Genomic DNA, 21331 nt, shown 5'->3' with positions numbered 1-21331 from the left:
TTCTGTCTGATAATTTACTTTATGTTCATATGTGTCTTACGGGCACAACGTCCGTCTACCTTAAATTACTGTTTCCAAGAATATTAAATGTTCTTGCTAACTTAATATACTTTTAAGGGTGTTCAATTGCTTTGAGTCAGTGCAACAGCTGAAAAACAGAAAACATAGTACTTGCAAGCAAAATAGTAGCCTGTTCTAGTCTGTATTTGTAAACTGAGATTAACCAGCTTAAATTGAGTCTCCCACTGACTCATATTAAATTGACTCAGCTTGGCTTAATTGTTGAGATATTAGTCCAATTTTTCAGAGCTTATCTAGTTGAAAGTGACACGTTGAGCTGGCCTCTGATACTCAATGCTGTCATTACAGGTTAGTTACAAGCACATCAGACTTTTATTTACTGTAGTCTCACATAATATAAATCTGATGGAGTTCAACCCAATTACATGCCATACATGTGTCTTTTGCAACATTTCTTTAGTATGCTTTCACTGATCACATAGTCACTTCTTTCTAACTCCTAAGAGAGACTCTGGAACAACCTGGGTTTTCTTTTTTTTGCAGTTCAATACTGCATTATCATTGCATACATGCACATGGGGCTTGCTCCTTCTCTTTATATCAGCATAAATATATAGATATATTTGGTGGTAATGCAGAATGATAGTGGGACTGAAACAGTGAAGTATTGTACTCTCAGAATTGTTTGTACAGCCAACATTTAGTTACTGGAAAGAAGCAGATCATGCAGTAGGACCTCCAATATGTTATTTAACCAGTGGTACCTGCAGACTGCAAATTTATCTCTGCAATGTTAAATGAAAATTACTTTGAGCATTGGGAATTACTGCTAGGTAAAAAAAGGCTAACCAAAAGTGTTGCAAGGAGATGGCTTTGCTGGATATCATTTTTGGTAGAAGAATACAAAGGCTTTTCTACCATGCTACCATGAACTGACTGAATACTGCTTATTAATTTTTCAGGACAGCTGAAGTTTGCAGAAATCATGGTTGATGGTAGTGAAGACCTTGGTTAGATTGACACACATCTTGCATAGGTATCTTTTTTTTTTCCCTTATTTCTTTTTAGTTTCAAAAAACATTAACAGCACCCAAAAGTGACCAGAAGACAAAGTGTCTTTCTAGAAAAATTTTTTGGCAATCTAATTGGCAATTCTGACCATTTTAGTTTGTTTTTTTTTTTCTAGCAGTTGAAAGGCTAGAAAGGCTTCACTATAGCTATTATAGCTTCAGTAGTCATCTTCCTGTTCTCTAGTGTTTTTTCAGATACAAATTAATATAAATCTTATTTAATGGTTTTGTAGCTATTTTTTTTAATGTGAATTCAGTCAACAATATAGATTTTTCATAAAGCACTTCAAGTCCTATGGTGGTTCTTCAAAAATATTAGGTGAATAAACAATGTGTTGAATTTTCACTGGGTGTAACTTAGTAGTTTTAAAAAATAAGCCTATTGAGCTATTCTGGCAAACAAGTGTGGAATAACTCAGGATGTTTTTTCTTTCGTGTACAACAGTTAACTGTGTGTGGTTGGCATATAGGTTTAGCCCATTTTTAAAAACCTCTGAGAGAGAGAATATTGACTTTTTCACAGGCAGTCTGGTCTGTTACTTCCACAGTCTTTACCATAGGACATCTTAATGTCTAGTGTTTATCTTGTTGGCTAAAAATGAACCTGTTTACTCCTTATCCCATCAGTGCATCTTTAAAATGTTGAGAAAGTGTCTATGAACATTATAGTGGGTTTGTTGTTGTTGTTGTGTGGCTTTAAGGGATTCATGAAGATATGGCAACATTTAAATGCAGATGAATGCCACTTAATCAGTTCAAATTTGAAACAGATTCATTGGGCTTATAGTATCAACAAGCTCTTTTTATCTTCTAGCTGCTGTACAAACTAAGCTCTACAATTAAAGCATTATTTACAGTGTGTTAGATCAATTCAAACTTCATTCCAATGTCGTAATTTACTAAATATGTAAATATTAGTGGTCCTAATTGCAGAGTTAAAAAATAAAATAAAATTTCTACTTTGGTAGTGGTTAGCAAGGTGAGAAATATTTGTACTTCAACCCTCCCTGTGTTGAAAGGGAAAATCTAATGCCAGGTTTTGAAGTTCTTTTGGTGCCATAAGATACAGATAGTTGCAGACTGAAATCCTTTACCATCATCCTTAAGAATGTGACCAGACAGGTGTTCATCCATTCACAGATTACTGTTTACTGATGTAATAACACAGTCGTATAGCCAAAGTATTTTGGATACTTTGTTAATTAATCACCTGAGGTAGTTTTACTTTATAACTGGAATTAAATTCCCTTTTAGCTTTAGTATACTTGGATGTAAGGGATAGTAACATTAATATAAAGATGTCTTTAGTGTTATTCATTTATTTTTATATTATGTTTGTCTGAAAGGGTGTGCCAGGTAACTTTTCCCAGTTTCGCCTTCACTCCCCCACACTGGGGGACAAGAAAAGTCCCAAAGCCTTACAAATCAGTAGGTTTTAATGGCTTGCTAATGGTCAATATTAAGTATTTCCTTAAGACAAACTGCTGGTAAAGGATAGTAAAACATGCACAAACTAAGTGGGTTTAAGGCAAGCTTTTTCTTTTGGTAAATCCATAATCTTTAATCAAGGTGAAAAATTGCCAATTAGAGTATCAGTTTACCCTGCCTGAGACTGTTCAGCAATGCCTGCCTGGAATGCATTGCTAATTTATTGCAGTTCTCTGGGTGTTTGAAAAGGGGGTCTGTTTTTAGTAACAGAATTCATGTATGCTGTTAAACATTAGAAAGCTGTATATTCATGAGAAAGTTGAAGGGGAAAACTGAAGCATGTGAAGGGAGCTAGGTGTATTTGCAAAGTATCAGTGTTGTCACAAATAGTGGATACTTTGCAGAGCACACTTCGGGTTCCTTGCTTTTAGTAGTTCTACTTTGCCACTGGAAATATTCTGGGTATGAGGGTTTCATTTAACTAATGGACCATTCAGACTAAATAAATACCTAGCGTTTAAAGTAGTTTTGTGAACTTCTTGTAAACTTTTTTCCGTCTAGGCATGACCTTAACAGTAAAACTTCATAAGAGAGTTTTTTTGTATGTTTTACTTGAGCTCCTCTTTTTAACCTTATTTTTATGTACAGTGCATAACGTACTGCACATTGGAGAAGTTGAACTTACCTGGAAATATTTTTACTTAAAAAAAGAGGAAAAATCAAAAGTAAGAAAGTCAGAAATATGGTAATCAGCTGGGGATGAGACTATGAGAATCACTAGCAAGGCTGTGATTCAGTTGCTGCTGAAATGAGATGGGAAGGAAGTTGGCTCTCTGTTGTCAAGAGGGACCATCTTTCAGTTAATTTTATTTTTTGTGCCTGCTGAATCATGGGGACCTTAAGGATGACTATAGGCTTCAGTGTTTGCAAATGCAACAAGCCAAAACTTGAGGCAAGTCAATCTGGTGTCAAATAAGTGATTATTTGAATAAGAAAACTTGAACTTGTAATTTGTTGACTTTGCTTTTAGTAAGAGCTTGGTATCAGTGTTGTGTTCACAGTTGTGTATGAAATTGAGTCTGGGCAGCAGATTCAGCATATTCAGGTACATACAATTTAAAATGTAGAGGATCAAGGTTTTATTTTGCATGTAACTTGACAGGTGTGTTTGAAGATTGTATGTTCAGTGGTTTTGGCAGGTAGTTTTTGAAGTAGTGACTAGCACTACATAAATAACTCATTACAAAAATAATAAACCTTTTCCCTCTCCCTTCTTTTTCATAGGTAATGTACAAACGAATCCTGCAGCAAGCAGGTTTTATACAGTTTGCACAGCTTCAGTTCCTTGAAGCAAAAGAACTCTTCAGGTAATTGTTTGACAAGAAATTTATTTATCTTCTTTAAATAAGGAGTTAATGTTCTTAGATTTAAAAATTTAGTTGCTTGAATGTTTTATGATGCAGTTATGAGTTCACTATGATAAAATGTTTTTTTTTAGGCGTAAGAACAGAGTAACATTGAGTTAGTTTTATAACTGAAGAGTTGATGCAACTTTTTTTTTTTTGGGGGGGGGTATACTACATACAGTAGCAAAGTTTTTTTTACTTTATGCCCATGAAGTTCAAGGCTTTATTATTGAGCCTCTGCTGTGATTTACAGCATGAACATTGATTGGTTCTTTTTTTTTTTTTCCCCTTTAGGAAAAGAAATCTAAATATTAAATATTGGCTGCAATTTAAATATTATTGACAGAGTTACTTTTTTTTTTTTTTGAGGATGCTGATACTGAATTTAATACTTGTTCTGCTAGGCCCTTTCCATTTGCTCTTGAAGTGTGTACTAACCCTCTTGATTTAGCTGTTTCAGCAGTCACTTTATTTACAAATTGACCTTGGTTCTCCGCTTTCATTCAAAAAATGGTACTCAGTTATCTTTATTTTACCTGATAATTTCATTTTTGCTAGCTGCGCCCCATTCTGTGATAGGGTGCTGTGCAGAGTTAGTGTAATCCATGCCGACCACATGAAATAACTCTCCTTGTTATCTGCTGAAATTCATTTTAAATCAGTTTAGTCTATGGAATAGGATTAAGGCTAGACTATTTGCTGTACATTTTAAGTTTGTACAGTGTAGGAAAAAGGTGTCCTTGAGTTTACGGAAATGTATCGGGGAAATTAAAGGTTTGAGAAATGTTACTATTGATGAGGCACTTTGCCATTTTGCCTCCTGCTCACCAGGATAATGGGAGACGCTGGGCCTGAATGGGCAGTGTACACTGAGTGAAGATTAGGGAATGACAGGACAGGCATGAGCAGCATTTATTGGCAATCTGTTTTGGCCACAACCACTTTCTGCATCACCTTGTAATTTTTGGCAGTAGTGAGCAACTTGCCGTCTTCTTCCTTTTTGTAATCTTCCAGACACTAGACTGAATCGCTGCTGTGTTGTGTATCTGAACTACAAGCTGAACATAGTTAGGAATCCTTTACAGCATTGCCATAAAGCCTTTCCATAGGGATTTCCAGTGCACTTTTGTTCATTTTTCTCAATGTGGCCAGCTTTGGTAAAATAACTTGTCAAGGTTGTACTGGCTATAATGTATCTTCCATCATAGGTGGCCAAACTCGTTTTGCTCTGCAGCTGTCTTGACTATGGCTAGCAAACGGTTTTTCCTATCACTTTATTCCACCCTGATTGGCAATAATTCCCTGTGGGGTCTAATCTGGGGGCCCCATCTGCTGGTAGCAGCTGAGGATCTTTTAAAAGCAGCGAAAGGGGGAAATGTATCCTGTATAGAGCTCCAGCTCCTTGTAGAAGGAGCCAAGATCAGTTATGCAGCCTCCATCCAGCTAGCAGTCCATCTGACAAATGACCTTCAAGGAACAGAACTGTGAGAGGTTCTCTATAGAAAGAAGCATGCTTCACAAGAAAATGTTCTGTCCAGGCATGAATTTTGAAGCAGAGTCAGCATTCCAGAATGTTCCTTTCCTCTAATGGCTGCAACTCCAAAACAGAGCAACTGTTCGTGAATTGCTGAAGTCTTCTAGGGGGGAGGAAGCAAATACAAGTTTTCTGTGCTTTTCTTCTGGTCAGCTGTACATAAACTATTCAAAGTATTTTGGTGACTTTGAAAAACTCCTTATGGATTCAAAGTTTCCAGATATTCAGCCCTGGTGAATGCACCCAGTTCAAGTAATATCTGGTTATGCCCTGATACACACTCAAACGATCTTGTTTGTTCTAGACTTACTGATGCTCAGACAAAAAACGGGAAAGATAATGGCAATCTATGCAAACGCCTCTGCTTGTCTGCTGGTGTATTTCTTCATCTGTCTCCATGGTCAGATTCTCTATCACAAGCTTAGGCCATCTCCAAATACTAGACATCATAGGCAGTAAGGGAATTATTGTTTATACTTGAATTTCTGTGGATTTACCAAGATTCCTTGCTTCTGCATTAATTTTGAGTAGCCTGTTGATGTTCAGTGAAGAATCTTGGAGGGAGGTAAAAAATAATCTTTCTTTAGGGTTGTTTTTCTACTGTAATATCTCTTATTAATATATTTTATCTGGTGGTCCTCAGGCCTTAAACTTTCATAAGCAGTTGAACTAGCCAAAGGTGTAGTTAGATTACTGTAACAAGTTCGTATCGAAAGCCCAAATGGTCTTTGAACCATCAGGTCATGCCATTAACAGAACTTGCTACTTCTTGGTTCTTCTTCCCCCTAAAACCAAAAAAAAAAGTCCTCATCTACTTTTGAGTTCCATCATAATTAGACATGAACACTTTACTCTTGGTTAGAGGGTGGCCTTTCTAGTGTAGAGGTGGTTTTTAGGCAGTAGGAGCTCTGTGTAGGAATCAGAAAAGCTTACTATTTAAACCTCTTCTCACAGGAAGGCTTCCTATGTTCATAACTTCTCTGTTGTGGTCCTCTGTTGCCTGTGTTGCTGTCCCCCATGCTTTGCAGTCCCTAGGTGCTGGAACAGGTTACTTGCTGCTTTAAAACCTGCTGTTGCTGTCTCCCAGAATTTAATTCTCTTGTTACAGATTTTTGTAGCCAAAAAACAGTATTTATTTACTTTTTAAAAAGTTGTAAGTAAGTGTTGCCATTGTAGTGCTTCCTACTAGTCGATATTTCCTGGGTGGTTTTGGAACTCTCTCTTTGGCAGAAAGTGAACAACTCTGGGCATGTCCCACTGCTTTAATTAGTTTATAACAGCAGGGAAGGGGTGAGTCTGCATGTGAAGGTCATTCACACTTTATTGCCTGCAGAAATCTGCTGCTTCATCTGCTTCCATGGTTATAATTTGTTTGGTTTTTTTTTTTAATTCTTTCCAATTAAGGTTGTGAAGGGAAAATCATGTTGAGGTTGTTGATCACGGGATAGATTCGAACTATTTTTTAGAAGTGATATTTGCAACAAGATAGTAACCAACCAGAAAACTGTTAGTTCATTTTGATTTTTTTCACAACAATATCTCCTGCATTTCAGGAATGCTCATCTTTAAAGATGAATTCTGAATACTGACTGTGACAGTGAAATAAAATACAAATCCTGATTTCCTGCTGTTCTTCTAAAGCAAGGCCTGGGAAGAAGAGTCATTCTAGCTGAGAAAATTGGGCAGTTTTGCCATGTGTGGAAAATCTTCCTATTTTACTCTTCTGTCACATGACAGAAAAATGCTTGAGAAATTTATCTAGGCTGAAAGAAAAATGTTTCATGTAACATATCTGTTACAGTTTTCTCCTGAATGAATTATAGATCCCCTTCACATCTGAAGTGGAAAAGCCAATCCATAGTATTTGACATAGATGGATGCCCAAGACCAATGCCTGTACAGTAGGCTACTACTTACTGGTTAGGTGGATGCATAATAAGCATCCATGGTTCATTTTCAGAAACTCCTTAAGAAATGAGACAGAAGAATTTGGTACATTTCAGGGTTGGGGAAAAGGTTTTCATCATGCAAAAAGGTGTTCTGAAAGCTTTAGTTTTCTACAGGAAGCTGATGTTCTCTACGGAATTACACTTGCACAGTCTTTGTGGCTTCCCTGAAAGGGTTCACTCTGCATTTTTTTTCTTCCCTCCATCAGAAGACTAGCTCCCATAGTGTATGGATGAAGTCTAGGACAGTCCTAGGAACTGCACTAAGGCTGTTCAGCTGATTTTTGTATATGTCACAGAACAGCTGTGGGATGCCAAAAGCAAATCACTGGCCCATCTCCTAATTCTCAGAGCTTTCAATGTCTAGTGGAGGAGAAACAATAATAAACAAGTTTGTATAGAAATAGAAAAAAGAAATCCAGATTTATTCTGAATATATTTTCTCCAGCATAGAAGGCACTAACTTTAGAAACTGACAGCCTGTTAGTGTCCTGACTCTAAGCATATGTGAGCACATATTCCCAGTATGTTATTTTTTTGTGCCTATGTATACTTTTTCTTTCTTTTTGCTTCATCTAGTTTGACACTGTAATTGCAGAAGCGGCCAGCTTGATGTCCGGGAGCTGATCTCTCTCTACCCCTTCCTGTTGCCTACTTCCTCTTCATTTATACGGTCTCATCCCCCTCTGCATGAGTATGCGGACCTAAACCAGCTGACACAAGGGGACCAGGAGAAGATGACAAAATGCAAACGGTTCCTCATGAGTTATTTGAATGAAGTCCGCAGTACTGAGGTGGCAAATGGCTACAAGGAAGATATTGACACAGCTCTACTCAAGCTATATGCGGAGGCAAATCATGAAAGCCTGCTGGATCTGCTAGTTTCGGAGAACTTTTGTCTTTTAACAGATAGTGCTGCCTGGCTGGAAAAACACAAAAAGTGAGTGGATTTTTTTGAGTATTGCACCTTTGACACCAGAGGGAATATTGTCTTAAATGCAGTTGGCTTCTAGAGCAGTGTGTTCAGATCCTTGTAATTTCTGTGCTTTCAGGTTCAAAAGATCAACTTGGTCTGACTTACCAGCATTTGAAATGCTGGTGAAAAGGTATGAATTGACAGTGTGAGGTAAAGGAAATGCGTTCTGTCTTATGCTGCTAAATATAAAGTTCACCCTGAAAGTTTCTGTGTCCAACACAAACATAAAGGACTGTTAGAAATTTGGGGGGGGGGGGAATATTTGTTTGCCCTTGTGGTGATATAAGAGTTGAATTGATGTGGTAGTGGTACTCGGACAGAATGAAGTGATGCCTTAAAGCATGCATTACCTTAGGTGGAAGCTGTTAACCAGCTAGCAGCTTTAAAATTGTAGTTGCTTATTCAGAGAAGGAGATCTTTTGAATTGCATACTTTCTCTGCTCCCACTGCTTCGCCACAAGGAAGTTGTTTAAGATGACTACACATGACTTCAAATTGGAAATGCCAGCAGGTGGAGAATTGACTGTCATTAAGCAGGAAAGACTAGATAGTAAATGTGTGAAATACAAACTCCAGTCATAGGCAGTTTCTCTGTCTTTAAATTAAAGTTTCTTTAATCTTTTTGAACTGTGGTACAAGAGTAGCAACTACAGTGGTGAGGCAGAGTCTTTAATTGTTGTTAGATTTAAGGTAGTTTCATTTATTTCAGATGTTTTGTTAAATTCTGTTAGTACCTTTGGCTTGCATGGCAAACTTCTGGAAATGTAAAGGGTAGAACATTGTTCCATGAAAACAGCTGTTACAGATGTTCGGGTATTTTTTTTATTACAGTACACAAAACCTCTCTGTAATGGCACTGTACAAAGCTCTTCCTTGCCTTACTTGATTTCATGCTGCAGTAAAGAAACAATGCTTCTGTTAGTAAAATTTTTTTAAGTAAAAGCATCATAAAAAATTGATTTAATGACACCTTATTAATTATTGGAGGAATATTTATTATTTGGAACTGTGTTAAATCTGTATATAAAATTCAAAGAATGGCATGGAAGCCAGCTCTAATTTGATACATTTTTTTAAGTTAGAACTATTAACTAGAAAGTGCCTTAGAGACAGGAGAAGACACTGCTACATTTCCAGGACAGAACTTCTCTCCTTTGATTCTGACAAAGAGCCTACAGACACTTGCTGCAGTATAGACATGGCTGTGTGTATGTCACTGCAAGCAATTATGTGTTGTGTTCTGTCCTACTCAAGCCATAATGAAGTTGGTAGGAAAGATCTAGTGCTTTTAATATTTTTTTTTTCTTTATATGCAGGTATTTTGCACTTGGTCTCCTGTATCACTACAATGGTCAGGATGCTACAGCACTTCAGGTTAGAATAAAGCTTTTAGTGTCATCTGTAAAACATTCCAAAATGCCAGTTTACCTCCGAGATGATAAAAATCTGAGGTGCTAATTTATCTGGTTGAAAGGTAGTGATGTGTATATATGAGAAATTTATGCTAAGACTTCCTTGAATAATTTAGTATGCTAGATGTGAAAAACCTGAAGATCTTAATGAAGATGACAGCTATTTAGATGCTTGTATGCTTTTGTTAAATTGTGCATACCACAACATATGTCTGTACTCTTAAAAGACTGACGGAAGCGCTAAAATAATCAAAAGATCATGTAAAAAGGTGTTTGAGCGACTTGTGCAACATATCCTGTGCTGATTAGTCTGTATGCACACAGCAAAGCAGTATTGTAATCTCACTGGCAGCAGAGTTTCCTTATTTGATGATGGACAGTGAGCACATTCTGAAAGATCTGTGGGTTTCAGGAGGGTTATTAATCCTTTTCAGGACACCCCCTTCTGGTGTCACTGAGACTCGCAGTGGTCTGTAAGCTACAAACGAAACATTTTTGTTTTTCCTGTATGGAAAACTTTATCCAGAAAAATGTATGTATTATTGATCAATAAATAGCATGAATGTCTCAGACCATATCCAATACCTTAAGTAGTTTGCCTTACTGTGTGGCTTTTTGAGTACATTAATCACAGTAACACTGTCAAATGCATTCAAGTCAGTTCTGTAAGTAGTAATTTCCTGAGCAGAAAACTAGTGAGGATCTTCATGATGTGCAAGATATTTTCCTTTGTTTCAAGGAACAAGGTTTATTGCTGAACTGGTCCACTAGATGTGGCATCTTTTAATTCCAATTACAATGTATATAAAAACAGTCTCACAGGGTAGTTAAAGCTCTTGAGTCAAAATGAAAGGAGAGCACAATATCAGGTTTTCTTCTCAATTGTTTGTGTCATTTGCTTTTAATCTTGCATGCATAGAATGCACGAGAAGTATACCACTGGAGAAAATAACTTTTACCAAAAGATTTCTTTGTGGTTAGCGTACCTCCACAAAGTATTTGGTCAGTCATTTAGAATGAGAACCTACATGATACAGGGTCCAAATTAGTTGAATATGGCAGGTGCAAAAGAAGCCTGTAATGGCATAAATTTCATGACCAGCAAGGACCTTTACAATTGGTGTTCCTAGGAGCTCTAATTCCACAGGTACCAGTAGATAATACTAAATTTTGTAGTAGCTTACTTAAATTTTGAGTTGGAAGAACTTGTACATGTTTTAATCACTTTAATCTGTGTGTGTTTTTGTTGCAGTTATGGGTGAAAATAGTTGATGGAGACATTGAAGACTCTACACGTTCAGATCTCTATGAATATATAGTAGACTTCCTTACGTTCTGCTCAGACCAAGATCTAGTGTGGAAATACTTTGAATGGGTTTTACAGAAAAATGAAGAGGTTTGTAATTAGCGTACTTCTCACAGAATATCAGTATTTCTCTGCAGTGCTGTTTGGGTGTCCAGTAACATCGTTCCATCTTGATAGCTATTTGGACCATTTTTGTGGACTATTTAATGCCAGTTAGCTAGTGATCAACAGAAGAAAACTTACAGGTTTTTCAATTCTTTTAAGTCTCTCTCTTAACAATTGCTAGTGATAATTGCCTTTTTTTTCTTGAAAACAAAGTTTAGGTGATTCTGTACAAAGACAGCTACAGCATGCCTCTACTATGCTCTTGTGAGACCTCACCTGGAGTATTGTGTACAGTTCTGGTGTCCTCACCATAAAAAGGACTTGGAACTGTTGGAACAAGTCCAGAGGAGGGCCACGAGGATGATCAGGGGACTGGAGCACCTCCCGTATGAAGACAGGCTGAGAAAGTTGGGGTTGTTCAGGCTGGAGAAGAGAAGGCTGCATGGAGACTTCATAGCAGCCTTCCAGTGTCTGAAAGGGGCCTACAAGGTTGCTGGCTAGGGACTCTTCATTAGGGACTGTAGTGACAGGACAAAGGGGTAACGGGTTAAAACTTAAACAGGGGAAGTTTACACTCGATATGAGGAAGTCCTTTACTGTAAGGGTGGTGAGGCACTGGAATGGGTTGCCCGGGGAAGTTGCGAATGCACTATCCCTGGCAGTGTTCAAGGCCAGATTGGACAGAGCCTTGGGTAATATGGTTTAGTGTGAGGTGTCCCTGCCCATGGCAGGGGGGTTGGAACTAGATGATGTTAAGGTCCTTTCCAACCCTAACTATTTTATGAGTCTATGTTTTCTTTTTTTTTTTCATATTAGGCAAAATAATTTTCAGATCTTAAAAAAAGATTGGGGGGGGTGGGGAAAGAAAATTGCTTAATAGGTTAACTGTTGCTGCTGGCTTTTTTTTTTTTAAAGGATTCCAGGGACAGGTCATGTGTCTGTACGCTGGGATGTGGAATAAATAGCCTTCATTCAACATGAATGAGACCTCATTGCTACAAGAGTTAATTTAATCCACCAGAATTACAAAAGTTGCTTTGTCGCATCCATTAGTATGGTATGCTGTTAAATGGGATGTCTGTTGCTGTATCAAACAACCTGTGCAGCTGGAACTTGTCACAACCTGATTTGTTTTAATTTAAAGCTCGGTTATTACATGCAATGACGAGTTTCTGAACTTTTGTTATGGTCATAATAGAAGTCTCTTGCTCTGTGTATATCATCACATTTAATAAGGCTGTAAGCATTCTGGTGTCTGACTTGCACTTTCTTGTTGCAAAGGCCGAAGTCTCTCGTTCTGCTGTTATGCAGATCTGTTCAGTACTTTTTGTACCCAACACAGGGTTTATAGCTGGATAATGTATAGACTATGAATTGGGGTAGTGGAGATAGGAGTAAGATCATGTTACGGTCCTATTAATGTAATCTTGGTGGTATTGTGTTGGGTAGGGTGTTGTGGTGTTTATCTTCCTGAATAATGTGCTAAACAATCTGTTAGTGTGATTAAATAAGTATTTTTTAGTGTGATTAAGTAAGTATTTTTTTTAAAAATGTAATAAAGTGGTTGCTACTAAATGCGATTCTTTCTAGGTTGGTGTACAGATTTTCACTAAAAGGCCTTTGGAAGAACAGGAGAAAAACAGCATTAATCCAGATGATATCATCAGTTGCCTTAACAAATATCCTAAAGCACGTGTTAAATATCTAGAGTATCTGGTATTGGAAAGGAAAATAGAGGTGAGTCCTACAAGAATACTTAAAGTAGGCATAAGATTCAGAATGCAGACTGATGAACAATTCTGATAAAAAGCCATAGTCTAGAAGCAATAAGCATAATTTGAAGGCTTTGGGATGCACTCAGAGTAGGGTAGGATTGGCTTTAAGATTAAAGTAGATGAGAAGCAGATATCTGCATTATTTTTAACTTTTCATCTCTTGTGATGGCAATATAGTTGCTTTCTTCCCCTCAGAGGTTTGGATTTGGGTTTTATTTTTTAATATCTGATTACTGCATACTTTTTCACCAATGAGGCTCAAACCTCCATCTGGTAAGACCATGGAAAAATGATCCTATTGCACTATGGCAGCAATACACTAAACTTGCTAATTAAGTCATTTACTACTAGGTATGTTTTATTCTGTCCTTCTGGAGAAGTTTGAGCAATTAGTGATAGAATTAAACCATGCGCCTCTCATTGTAGAATTCCAAACCGCTCTAGATTTTGAATGTCAAAAGATGTGTTAACAAGTCATAAATGACAGTGTATTCTACCATACAGATGCAGCCAAACACTTTGGTGCTTGCCTGTGGAACATTTTAAACACTGGGGAAGTTACTGCAAATAAAGCAAGGAAATTAACATTTAAAGAACTCAGCAGAACTGATGACCAGTTCACTAATTTACATTTTTTAAATACCCATGCTAGATCAATGGTTCCCTTCTGTTGCTAATGCGAATACGTCAAGGTTTGTGACATGGTGGATGAATGTACTAGTTTGCCATGTCATGAATTTTTTTAATCAAACTTTTTGAGTCAAACATACACAGTTCTTTGTAGAATATTTTTCATAAAAATGTTTTATAATTAAATTTGCCTGCTGGTAAAGGCTGAGTTATAAATTGATTTGGTCTTTAGAAAGTCCTAGTTTTATTATGAATGCTTTAGTGAGAATGTTTCAAACAGTCAAATCATAACTTGTTTTGATGAATATTGGGGAGTGAATAACACAAAAAGCGTTGTACCTTCAAAGTGCTTGTATGCTTCTGCTGGCTTTCTCAGTTATTATACTAGAAATTGAAAAGGGCAAAGAGCATACCTGAATATGAGGAAGAATTAATTACATCAAAGTTATTCATTTTACAAGGGAAACAAAAGGAGGAGCCACAGCGGAGGTCATACTTGTATTTATAGGAGAGAGATCTGCTTTACTGTATTTACTTTCATTAGGTGAACTTTTGAAAGGAAATAATTTTGGGACAAGAAAAGCTACTTATAGAGCTTGTTTCTTGAAGGTGAAGAGAGGGGTTAGGAATAAGATACTCTATACCTACATTTTGAAAATAGCTGTATTAGTGAAATAGAGAATCCCATACTATAGGTATAATGTATCTTGTGAAGCTGGGCTGAGTAAGTTGTCTATCTGCATGAACAAAAGACTTTGAGTAACTCTAAATAATTTAAAATATTTTTTCTATATAATTATGTAAATATTCATCACTGTTACTGGTGGAGAGAAGGGATTGTCTTTTTAAACTAAGCTAACAAGTTCTTTTCATCTGTAGAAGGAAAAGTACCATACTCATCTAGCTGTCTTGTACTTGGAGGCAATACTTCAGCTAAAATCTGTGACCACAGATAATTGTACAGAAGCAACTGAACTGCTGCTTAAACTACGCAGTCTTCTTCAGAAATCTGATCTTTATAGAATTCACTTTATTTTGGGTAAGATGCATGTTGTCTATTGTAAATGCTCTGTGGCAGTTCTAGCAGGAAACAAAATTAAGTCCTCATAAGGATAGAAAGCTAAAAGATCTGGGATATCTAGGTGTACTGGGTTGATAGGCCTACCAGCTCTAACAGACACAAGCTAATTCAGAAACTGTATCTGTTAGTGTTGTGTTTGGTCTCCCACAATTCATGAGGTATAATGATAAGTTTGTCACTGCACCAAAGACAGAATGCCATGACTAGCTAGAAAAAATATCTTCATACAATTTTCTTAATTTATAGTCAGTTTCTTTTCCATGACAAGCATGTAACTTGTGACAGTCTTTTGCAAATGGAGGACTTAAAAATGTAGTCAAGCAGCCTGTCTCGGTGAACTGAAACAAAGCTTTGATAAATCTGATTACCAAGGATTTGTTTATTGTCCATAACCCACTCTCACCCCAGAAGGTGGGGTTCATGCCAAACAAAAACATGAGCATCTTCTTGAGTCAAAAATGCAACATATGCTTTACTGTTGGTATAAGGCCAGAAACAATTGGGCTATTTTTTTTCCTTGGCCAGTGCTTATAATGCCTAATTTTTAAGGTTTCATCTACTGCAACAGTGGATGAAAGAGAAATGACTTGTTATTGTACTGAAAGATCTGAAATGTTTCTCCAAAATGTCATGGAAAAATCCAGTGGATGTGGAAATAAAAATAGCTGAGTAACAACTGAAATAATTTACCAATGTGTAATGTCCCCTTGCCTTTCCAGTCAGCATCCAGTCCAGTGACAGATAATGTACCAATATAACAGCATCATTGAAACTTTTGCTCTTTTTCAACTTTTAATTGTTAACCAGATTTTTAAGGGCAAGAGTTACAACATGGATTATACTCTTGAAATACATGTACTCCAAAACACAGGATTTCTTACATGACAATTCTTATCTTACACGAAGGTGAGATCAGTGCACACTACTTTGTTCCTTCTTGATAACCAAAATATTTTTGGGAGAGAAACATTTTATTTCCATACTTTTTATAGATGCCTATGCCAAATCTTTATCACCTTTACTGTAAGTAGAGAATTTTCTAATTTCTCTTGAAATGCGAGATGAACTTGCCATTCCCCCTGCCTGTTGCTGACAGTTCACCTTTGAACTGTCAGACTGGATTAAGGGTTTGTTGTGTGCTTTTCTTAAAGCAAGGTACTATTTGACCTTTGTCTTCTGTGGACTTCAAACTTTTTTGTTGTTTTCTATAATGCACAAAGCAGGGATTAAAAAGTTTGGGGCTTCATCTTAGTTTATCATACTTGGTAGCAGTATGTGCAGAAATGTGCATGCTAGACTTCAAAAGATATGAGTGGCATTGGTTTTACAACTGTTACTTAGTAATCTCTTTTTCCTATATTTTTGTGTTGCTCTTTTGTGTGGGATGTTTCCATACATCTAGGCATTTTTGTGCTTATAAAAATCTATTCCCTATATAGCTGCCAGCACCCCTGCAAAAATAGCAGGAGTTTTGTCTGTGAGCTTGGTTGCACTGACTGTGAGAGGGAGTAGTTGTCTACTCCACTGAGTAAATATTGCCTTGTTTCTCATTTAACAGACAAAATCCAAGGCACAGACCTTCATATGGAAAGTGCAATTTTATATGGAAAACTAGAAGAACACGAGAAGGCTTTGCATATCCTTGTCCACGAGTTAAAGGACTACCATGCTGCTGAAGAATACTGTATATGGAACTCTGAGAACAGAGACATGCAGTATAGACGGAGGCTTTTCCATATGTTGCTGTCAGTGTATCTAAATCTAGGCACTTCGGATTGTGCACTAGTCATGGCTGCTGTGGACCTCCTGAATAACCACGCTGCTGAATTTGATGCGAGTCTAGTTTTGCAGGTGGTGCCTGACAGCTGGTCAGTGCAGCTCCTCTCCCCATTCTTGGCTGGAGCAGTGAGGCAAAGCATTCATACAAAAAGAATGACTCAGGCTGCACTTGGATTAGCACAAGCTGAAAACTTAATATACAAATATGAGAAGGTAGGTTGCTTAGAAGCTTTATAGTTAAGTCCTTTGATATGTGATAATGACAAAAGGAGTTTGAAGAATTTGAGGTGGTGGTTGGTCTCTTCTCCCACATAAGAAGTGGCAGTACAAGAGGTAATGGCCTCAAGCTGCACCAGGGGAGGTTTAGACTGGATATTAGGAAAAAAGTCTTCATCGAGATGGTGATCAGGTGTTGGAGCAGGCTGCCTAGGGAAATGGTGAAATCGCTAGCCCTGTTAGCATTCAGAAAACATGAAGATGTGGTCCTCAGTGACATGGTTTAGTAGAGGACTTGGCACGCCTGGGGTAATGGTTGGACTTGAACTTAAAGGTCTTTTCCAACCTAGTTGATTCTGCGATTCTATGAATTAGGCCAAAGCTGTCTTTGTGTCCTTGGCAAATATGCTTATTGCATTTATTAACTTTTTTTACCATGACTACTACATTCAGATTTAATTTTATGCTTTCTCTGTAAAACAAAATGGAAGGTGGCGCCTTGAAATAGGAAGAGCTTTGGTGAACTTCTGGGCTGAATGAAAGTGAATCTGGGATTTATAGATTAACAAAGTTCTTGCAGAAACTTTAACAAATGTGAGTTAGTATTTTTTCACTAGGATTGAGACATGTAAGAACTTGCAACAAAATTTACTCAGCTACTTGTTGGTAGCTTTTGTTAGTGAGGAATTCACTTATGAAACGTTCTTCTATTCCTAGCTAGAACTGCGTTGTTTAAAGCTCCCAGCAGATTCTTAAATCCATTTAGTTTTAACAATGGTATATCCAGCAGAATCTGTCTCAAATAAAAGTGCATCAGTGCTGAGTTTGTGTGGAGCTGTCCTGTGACTTTGTTTAGGAAGCTGCCTCAGGTTTGCAGTTGCATTAAATGTGTGAGTGCTTTTCTTTATTAAACAGAGAAGAAAAACAAGGGGAAAGTAAAAAAAAAAAAAAGTACATAAGAGGAAGCATGTAAATGAATTAATATGAATGTGGAAACTGAATTCAAGTTAAATAGTTCAAGCTGTTTTTTCATATGACCTTTATCATTGACCTGTTTGACCATTTGGTACAGATGAAACTACATACCTTTATAATTTCCCTTTCTTTCTTGTTAGACTCATGTTTGGATGTTTTTTCCCTCTTCTTAGGTTAAACAAAGAGGAACTCCAATTCTTCTTTCGGACAAAAACGTCTGTCAGGTGTGCCAAAATACTTTCTGCGAGCCTGTCTTTGTAAGATACCCAAATGGGAGTATGGTGCACACACACTGTGCTGCAAACAGACATCTGAATTCAAACATGACTCATCACTCTTCCAGCTCCAGCAATCAGACTTGAAATATGTTCTGGTCCCAGTGGTTCCCAGGACTTATGCCCCATTGAAAGTGGGTTGGAAAAAAGAGCAAAGTGCAGCTACTTTTAAGTGTAAATCAAGACGAACACCGGGTCTTTGGGTTAATGGGAAAATTTGCAGTAAATATGAAATATCACCACTTATCTTTTTTAATTTCTAATGAATGTAGATAGAAGTAAATTCACTACCAGAAATGGAGAGGTGCATATGTAGGCTCTTCTGTATATAGTAATAAACAGTTAAAGAAAATGAGCCTTCTCTTCACAATAATGGTGAATGTTATGGAGACAAGGCAGTTATTTTAAGAAATGTCACTTTGCACTGAATGTGGTGTTAATAAGTTTGTAGAGGTGGAGATGGCATCTATTGGAGTTGGGATTCGTGGAACATTATGTGACAAGACTGGCATCATGCAGCTTACTATCAAGACAAAAATGTGCATTGGTTATAACATTTGCTGCAGCATGTCCTCTTTTGGGCTGAATTCTCTTCCCCAGGATCACATTATGAACTTGATTTTTGCTCTACAAATCGTTGACTTTTGATGCACTTTTCAGTACTTCCCCTCTCTCCTCTGCTATATAGGATTTAAATGTAAGCACCGGTCCATTAGGTTTCTACTCCTACAGTTACTGTAAAAAAAAAAAAAAAAACTGACATGGAAACTAATAGCCTCAGTCACACAGCTGTGCTTGGAAGATAAAAAGAGTTCAGATGATCTGGTCAGATTGTAGTCACTTTTATATGGGGGAAGAGACCTTAACTTTAATATTGATTTATTTATTAATATGCAAATATACTGTACATACAGTTGAATAAATTGATCTTATATCATTCTAGAGTTTCTTTTGAGGCTAAAGATGTGCCTGATCGTTAAGTGTACAGGTTACGTGTTAAATGTTGGCTATAACATAACTTAGGCAGACGGGAACTCCACAAGAACAGGTTTTTATAACTTGCGGATGACTTTTTGCAATCAGAATAATGGAAAGAAAGTATAATTGGGAAGAAATCTACAAAGGTTTATTACAGAGGTACTGGATATCTTATATTCTGCAAAACATCCTGTAAACAGAAGTTTTTCAAATAACAACAAAACCACTTTAACTTCCCTGATAAGTATTGACTTTGCTATATAACCATTTTAAAGCAATCAGTTTAAAAGAAGCAGCTTCCCACAAGAGAGGTTAAAAAATGGTGACTTTAAATAAAAGTATTTCAAAGTCAAAGCATTTATTTTAATCATGCAAGGCTCTAATAAATACCAAGGTTACTGACTAGCATGCAGTTGAGTTAGTACAGTTGCTCCCTGTTTCAGCTTTCCAAATCAGAGTGGAGACTTTCAGCAAAATGAGAACTTCTAGATGCAGTTTTGGAAGAGGTCTCCTGTTACAGAAAGGTTGGCTTATGAAACAGCTGTGTAAACATAATGCTGCCTCCAGGAAGAGGCAACCAGACTGCATCTAAGGGAAAAAAAATATCCACTTCTCTGTTGAAGCAAAAGACCTTTGGATCGTTCTCTTTACTGAGTTTGAAATTAGAAAAGTGTACTTGTTGTGTTGGGTTTTAAAAAATTACATAAAATCCAAGTAAGGAGTATTAGTGCTTTCTGCTAAGATGTGTAAGAAATGTTTGGTGAAATGCACCTTCAAAAAAGACAAATTCTTCTGTGGCACTTGTATGAGCAAATTCTTCTGTATCTTGTATTCATGGCTTTCAAACATTGTGTGTACAGTGGGCAATGATGACAAATTTGTAGTCCCCTGTCCTCAAAATCCTGATAGGAAGTGTTTTTACAAAGATATGATAAGCCTTTTGTGTGCAATAGCATACAGTAGAAATGCTTTCTTTTGCTGCATGCATCCTCAGTCTGCTCTTCTCCTGTCTAATAAGGAGGTACTAAGCCAAAGACTGCTCTTCATGAGTAAGACTAATTCTAGCCACTAGGTAGTGATGAACTTAGTCTTGTCAACTGGAGATAGAATAGAGAATATAGAATAGGAATAGAGATCATACTATTCCAGGCCACATCATAACATTGTAATTGTTGTTGCATGAAAAGGTATGTCTGTAAAAGATTAGACAGTTTTTTATTAATATTCAACACTTTTCAGATTTGTACTTTGGCTAAAATCCTGCAGTAACAATAATTGTACGTACAAAACATACAGAAATCACAGTAATGCAAGGTAGCATACTTGCAATCATAGATGACCAAAAGGGTGATAAAGTTGGAGGATTTAATTCTTTTAGCCCACCAGAAATATGGACTGGAAAAACATTGACATTTGATACATGCATTGTTACCCATTTCTTTGTTACATTTCATACTAGAACTCATTTGGATGAATTAATACGGAAGTCCTATGGTAACAAAAAGATAAAGCCCACATGTGAGCCTGAGGTAGAGCAAAGAGCTCAGCAGGATGGTGGCAGATGGAAGATGCTCTTCCAAGCGTGCATACAGCACTTGAGGAATTGGGATGATACTTGACCAGAAGAGATAATCGGCCTTCATCAGAGTGGCACATGGTATGCTGTACTTTATCACCAGGACATTCATGAAAGGTCTGCATTCAAATTTCCTTAGGTAGAACAATTACAACATGCCTTTTGGGTAGGAGAACCTCATATTGGGGAACCTGAGTTCATTCCTCCTTTCATTTAGGCGCGGTCAGTTTGCTCTTTTCTCTTTGTATGTACCTGAAGTCCTGGGACAGCATTGCTACTGTGGTTAAGTTCTTTGTATGGCTGCAGCAGCAAGGAGGGAATGAGTTCAGTTATTAATTGCTGACTGTATACATAGAGGAGGCGTCAGGAAAGAGGAATCTTTCTTTCACCGCCCTTCTAGTTTGGAAATTAAATGGGTTCTGGGAGTTCCAACATGATGCAATCTTTTTCTTTCCATTTTGGCAATGTGGTGTCTTAAACCTGCCTTTAGAGAGAGGAGAATTCTGACAATTTCTTCTTAATTTAGCTCTTGCTAAATTATTTGTGTTTGTAATTCATCTCTCACATTTAAATTTTTTTGCTCCCCGTAAGAGGCTCCTCCAACTTCAAAAGTGTGAAAAACAAAACAGTAGTGCAGATTGTTTTTTGTTTTAATGTGACAGTGTCTGTGATTCAGGACATGATAAATGAGGTTAGTCTCACACAGATGCTTTTGCAGATATTAAGGAATGTTTGCTTAACATGTAACCTCTAATTACAGAACTACTGCAGCTCTGACTTTTTTAGCATTCTCCATTACAGTTGCTGCTACATACAAAAAGCACTTGTTAAATCCTTTTCAT

The 21331-nt window shown here is 37.1% G+C and overlaps 1 protein-coding gene across 2 annotated transcripts in view; it reads left to right on the top strand.

The window, feature by feature from the left end:
• TGFBRAP1 (transforming growth factor beta receptor associated protein 1) overlaps positions 1-18788 on the top strand; it is a 32366-nt gene extending 13578 nt beyond the window's left edge. For both annotated transcript variants that reach the window (XM_061472624.1, XM_061472625.1), the window contains exons 5-12: positions 3804-3886; positions 8004-8345; positions 9698-9755; positions 11046-11189; positions 12795-12941; positions 14489-14648; positions 16249-16682; positions 17834-18788. In XM_061472624.1, the coding sequence (XP_061328608.1) occupies positions 3804-3886; positions 8004-8345; positions 9698-9755; positions 11046-11189; positions 12795-12941; positions 14489-14648; positions 16249-16682; positions 17834-18022 (1557 nt within the window). In that variant the 3' untranslated portion in view covers positions 18023-18788. The remainder of the gene's footprint in view (positions 1-3803; positions 3887-8003; positions 8346-9697; positions 9756-11045; positions 11190-12794; positions 12942-14488; positions 14649-16248; positions 16683-17833) is intronic.
• The last annotated feature ends 2543 nt before the right edge of the window (positions 18789-21331 follow it).

The sequence above is a fragment of the Pezoporus flaviventris genome, unplaced genomic scaffold (genome assembly GCF_033815535.1).
Source record: "Pezoporus flaviventris isolate CSIRO_AGI_PZ_B2104156 unplaced genomic scaffold, CSIRO_AGI_Pfla_v1 ptg000072l, whole genome shotgun sequence".
Classification (NCBI taxonomy): Eukaryota; Metazoa; Chordata; class Aves; order Psittaciformes; family Psittacidae; genus Pezoporus; species Pezoporus flaviventris.
The sequence above is the reverse complement of the archived record's forward strand: the minus strand, read 5'-3'. Positions and strand labels throughout refer to the sequence as shown.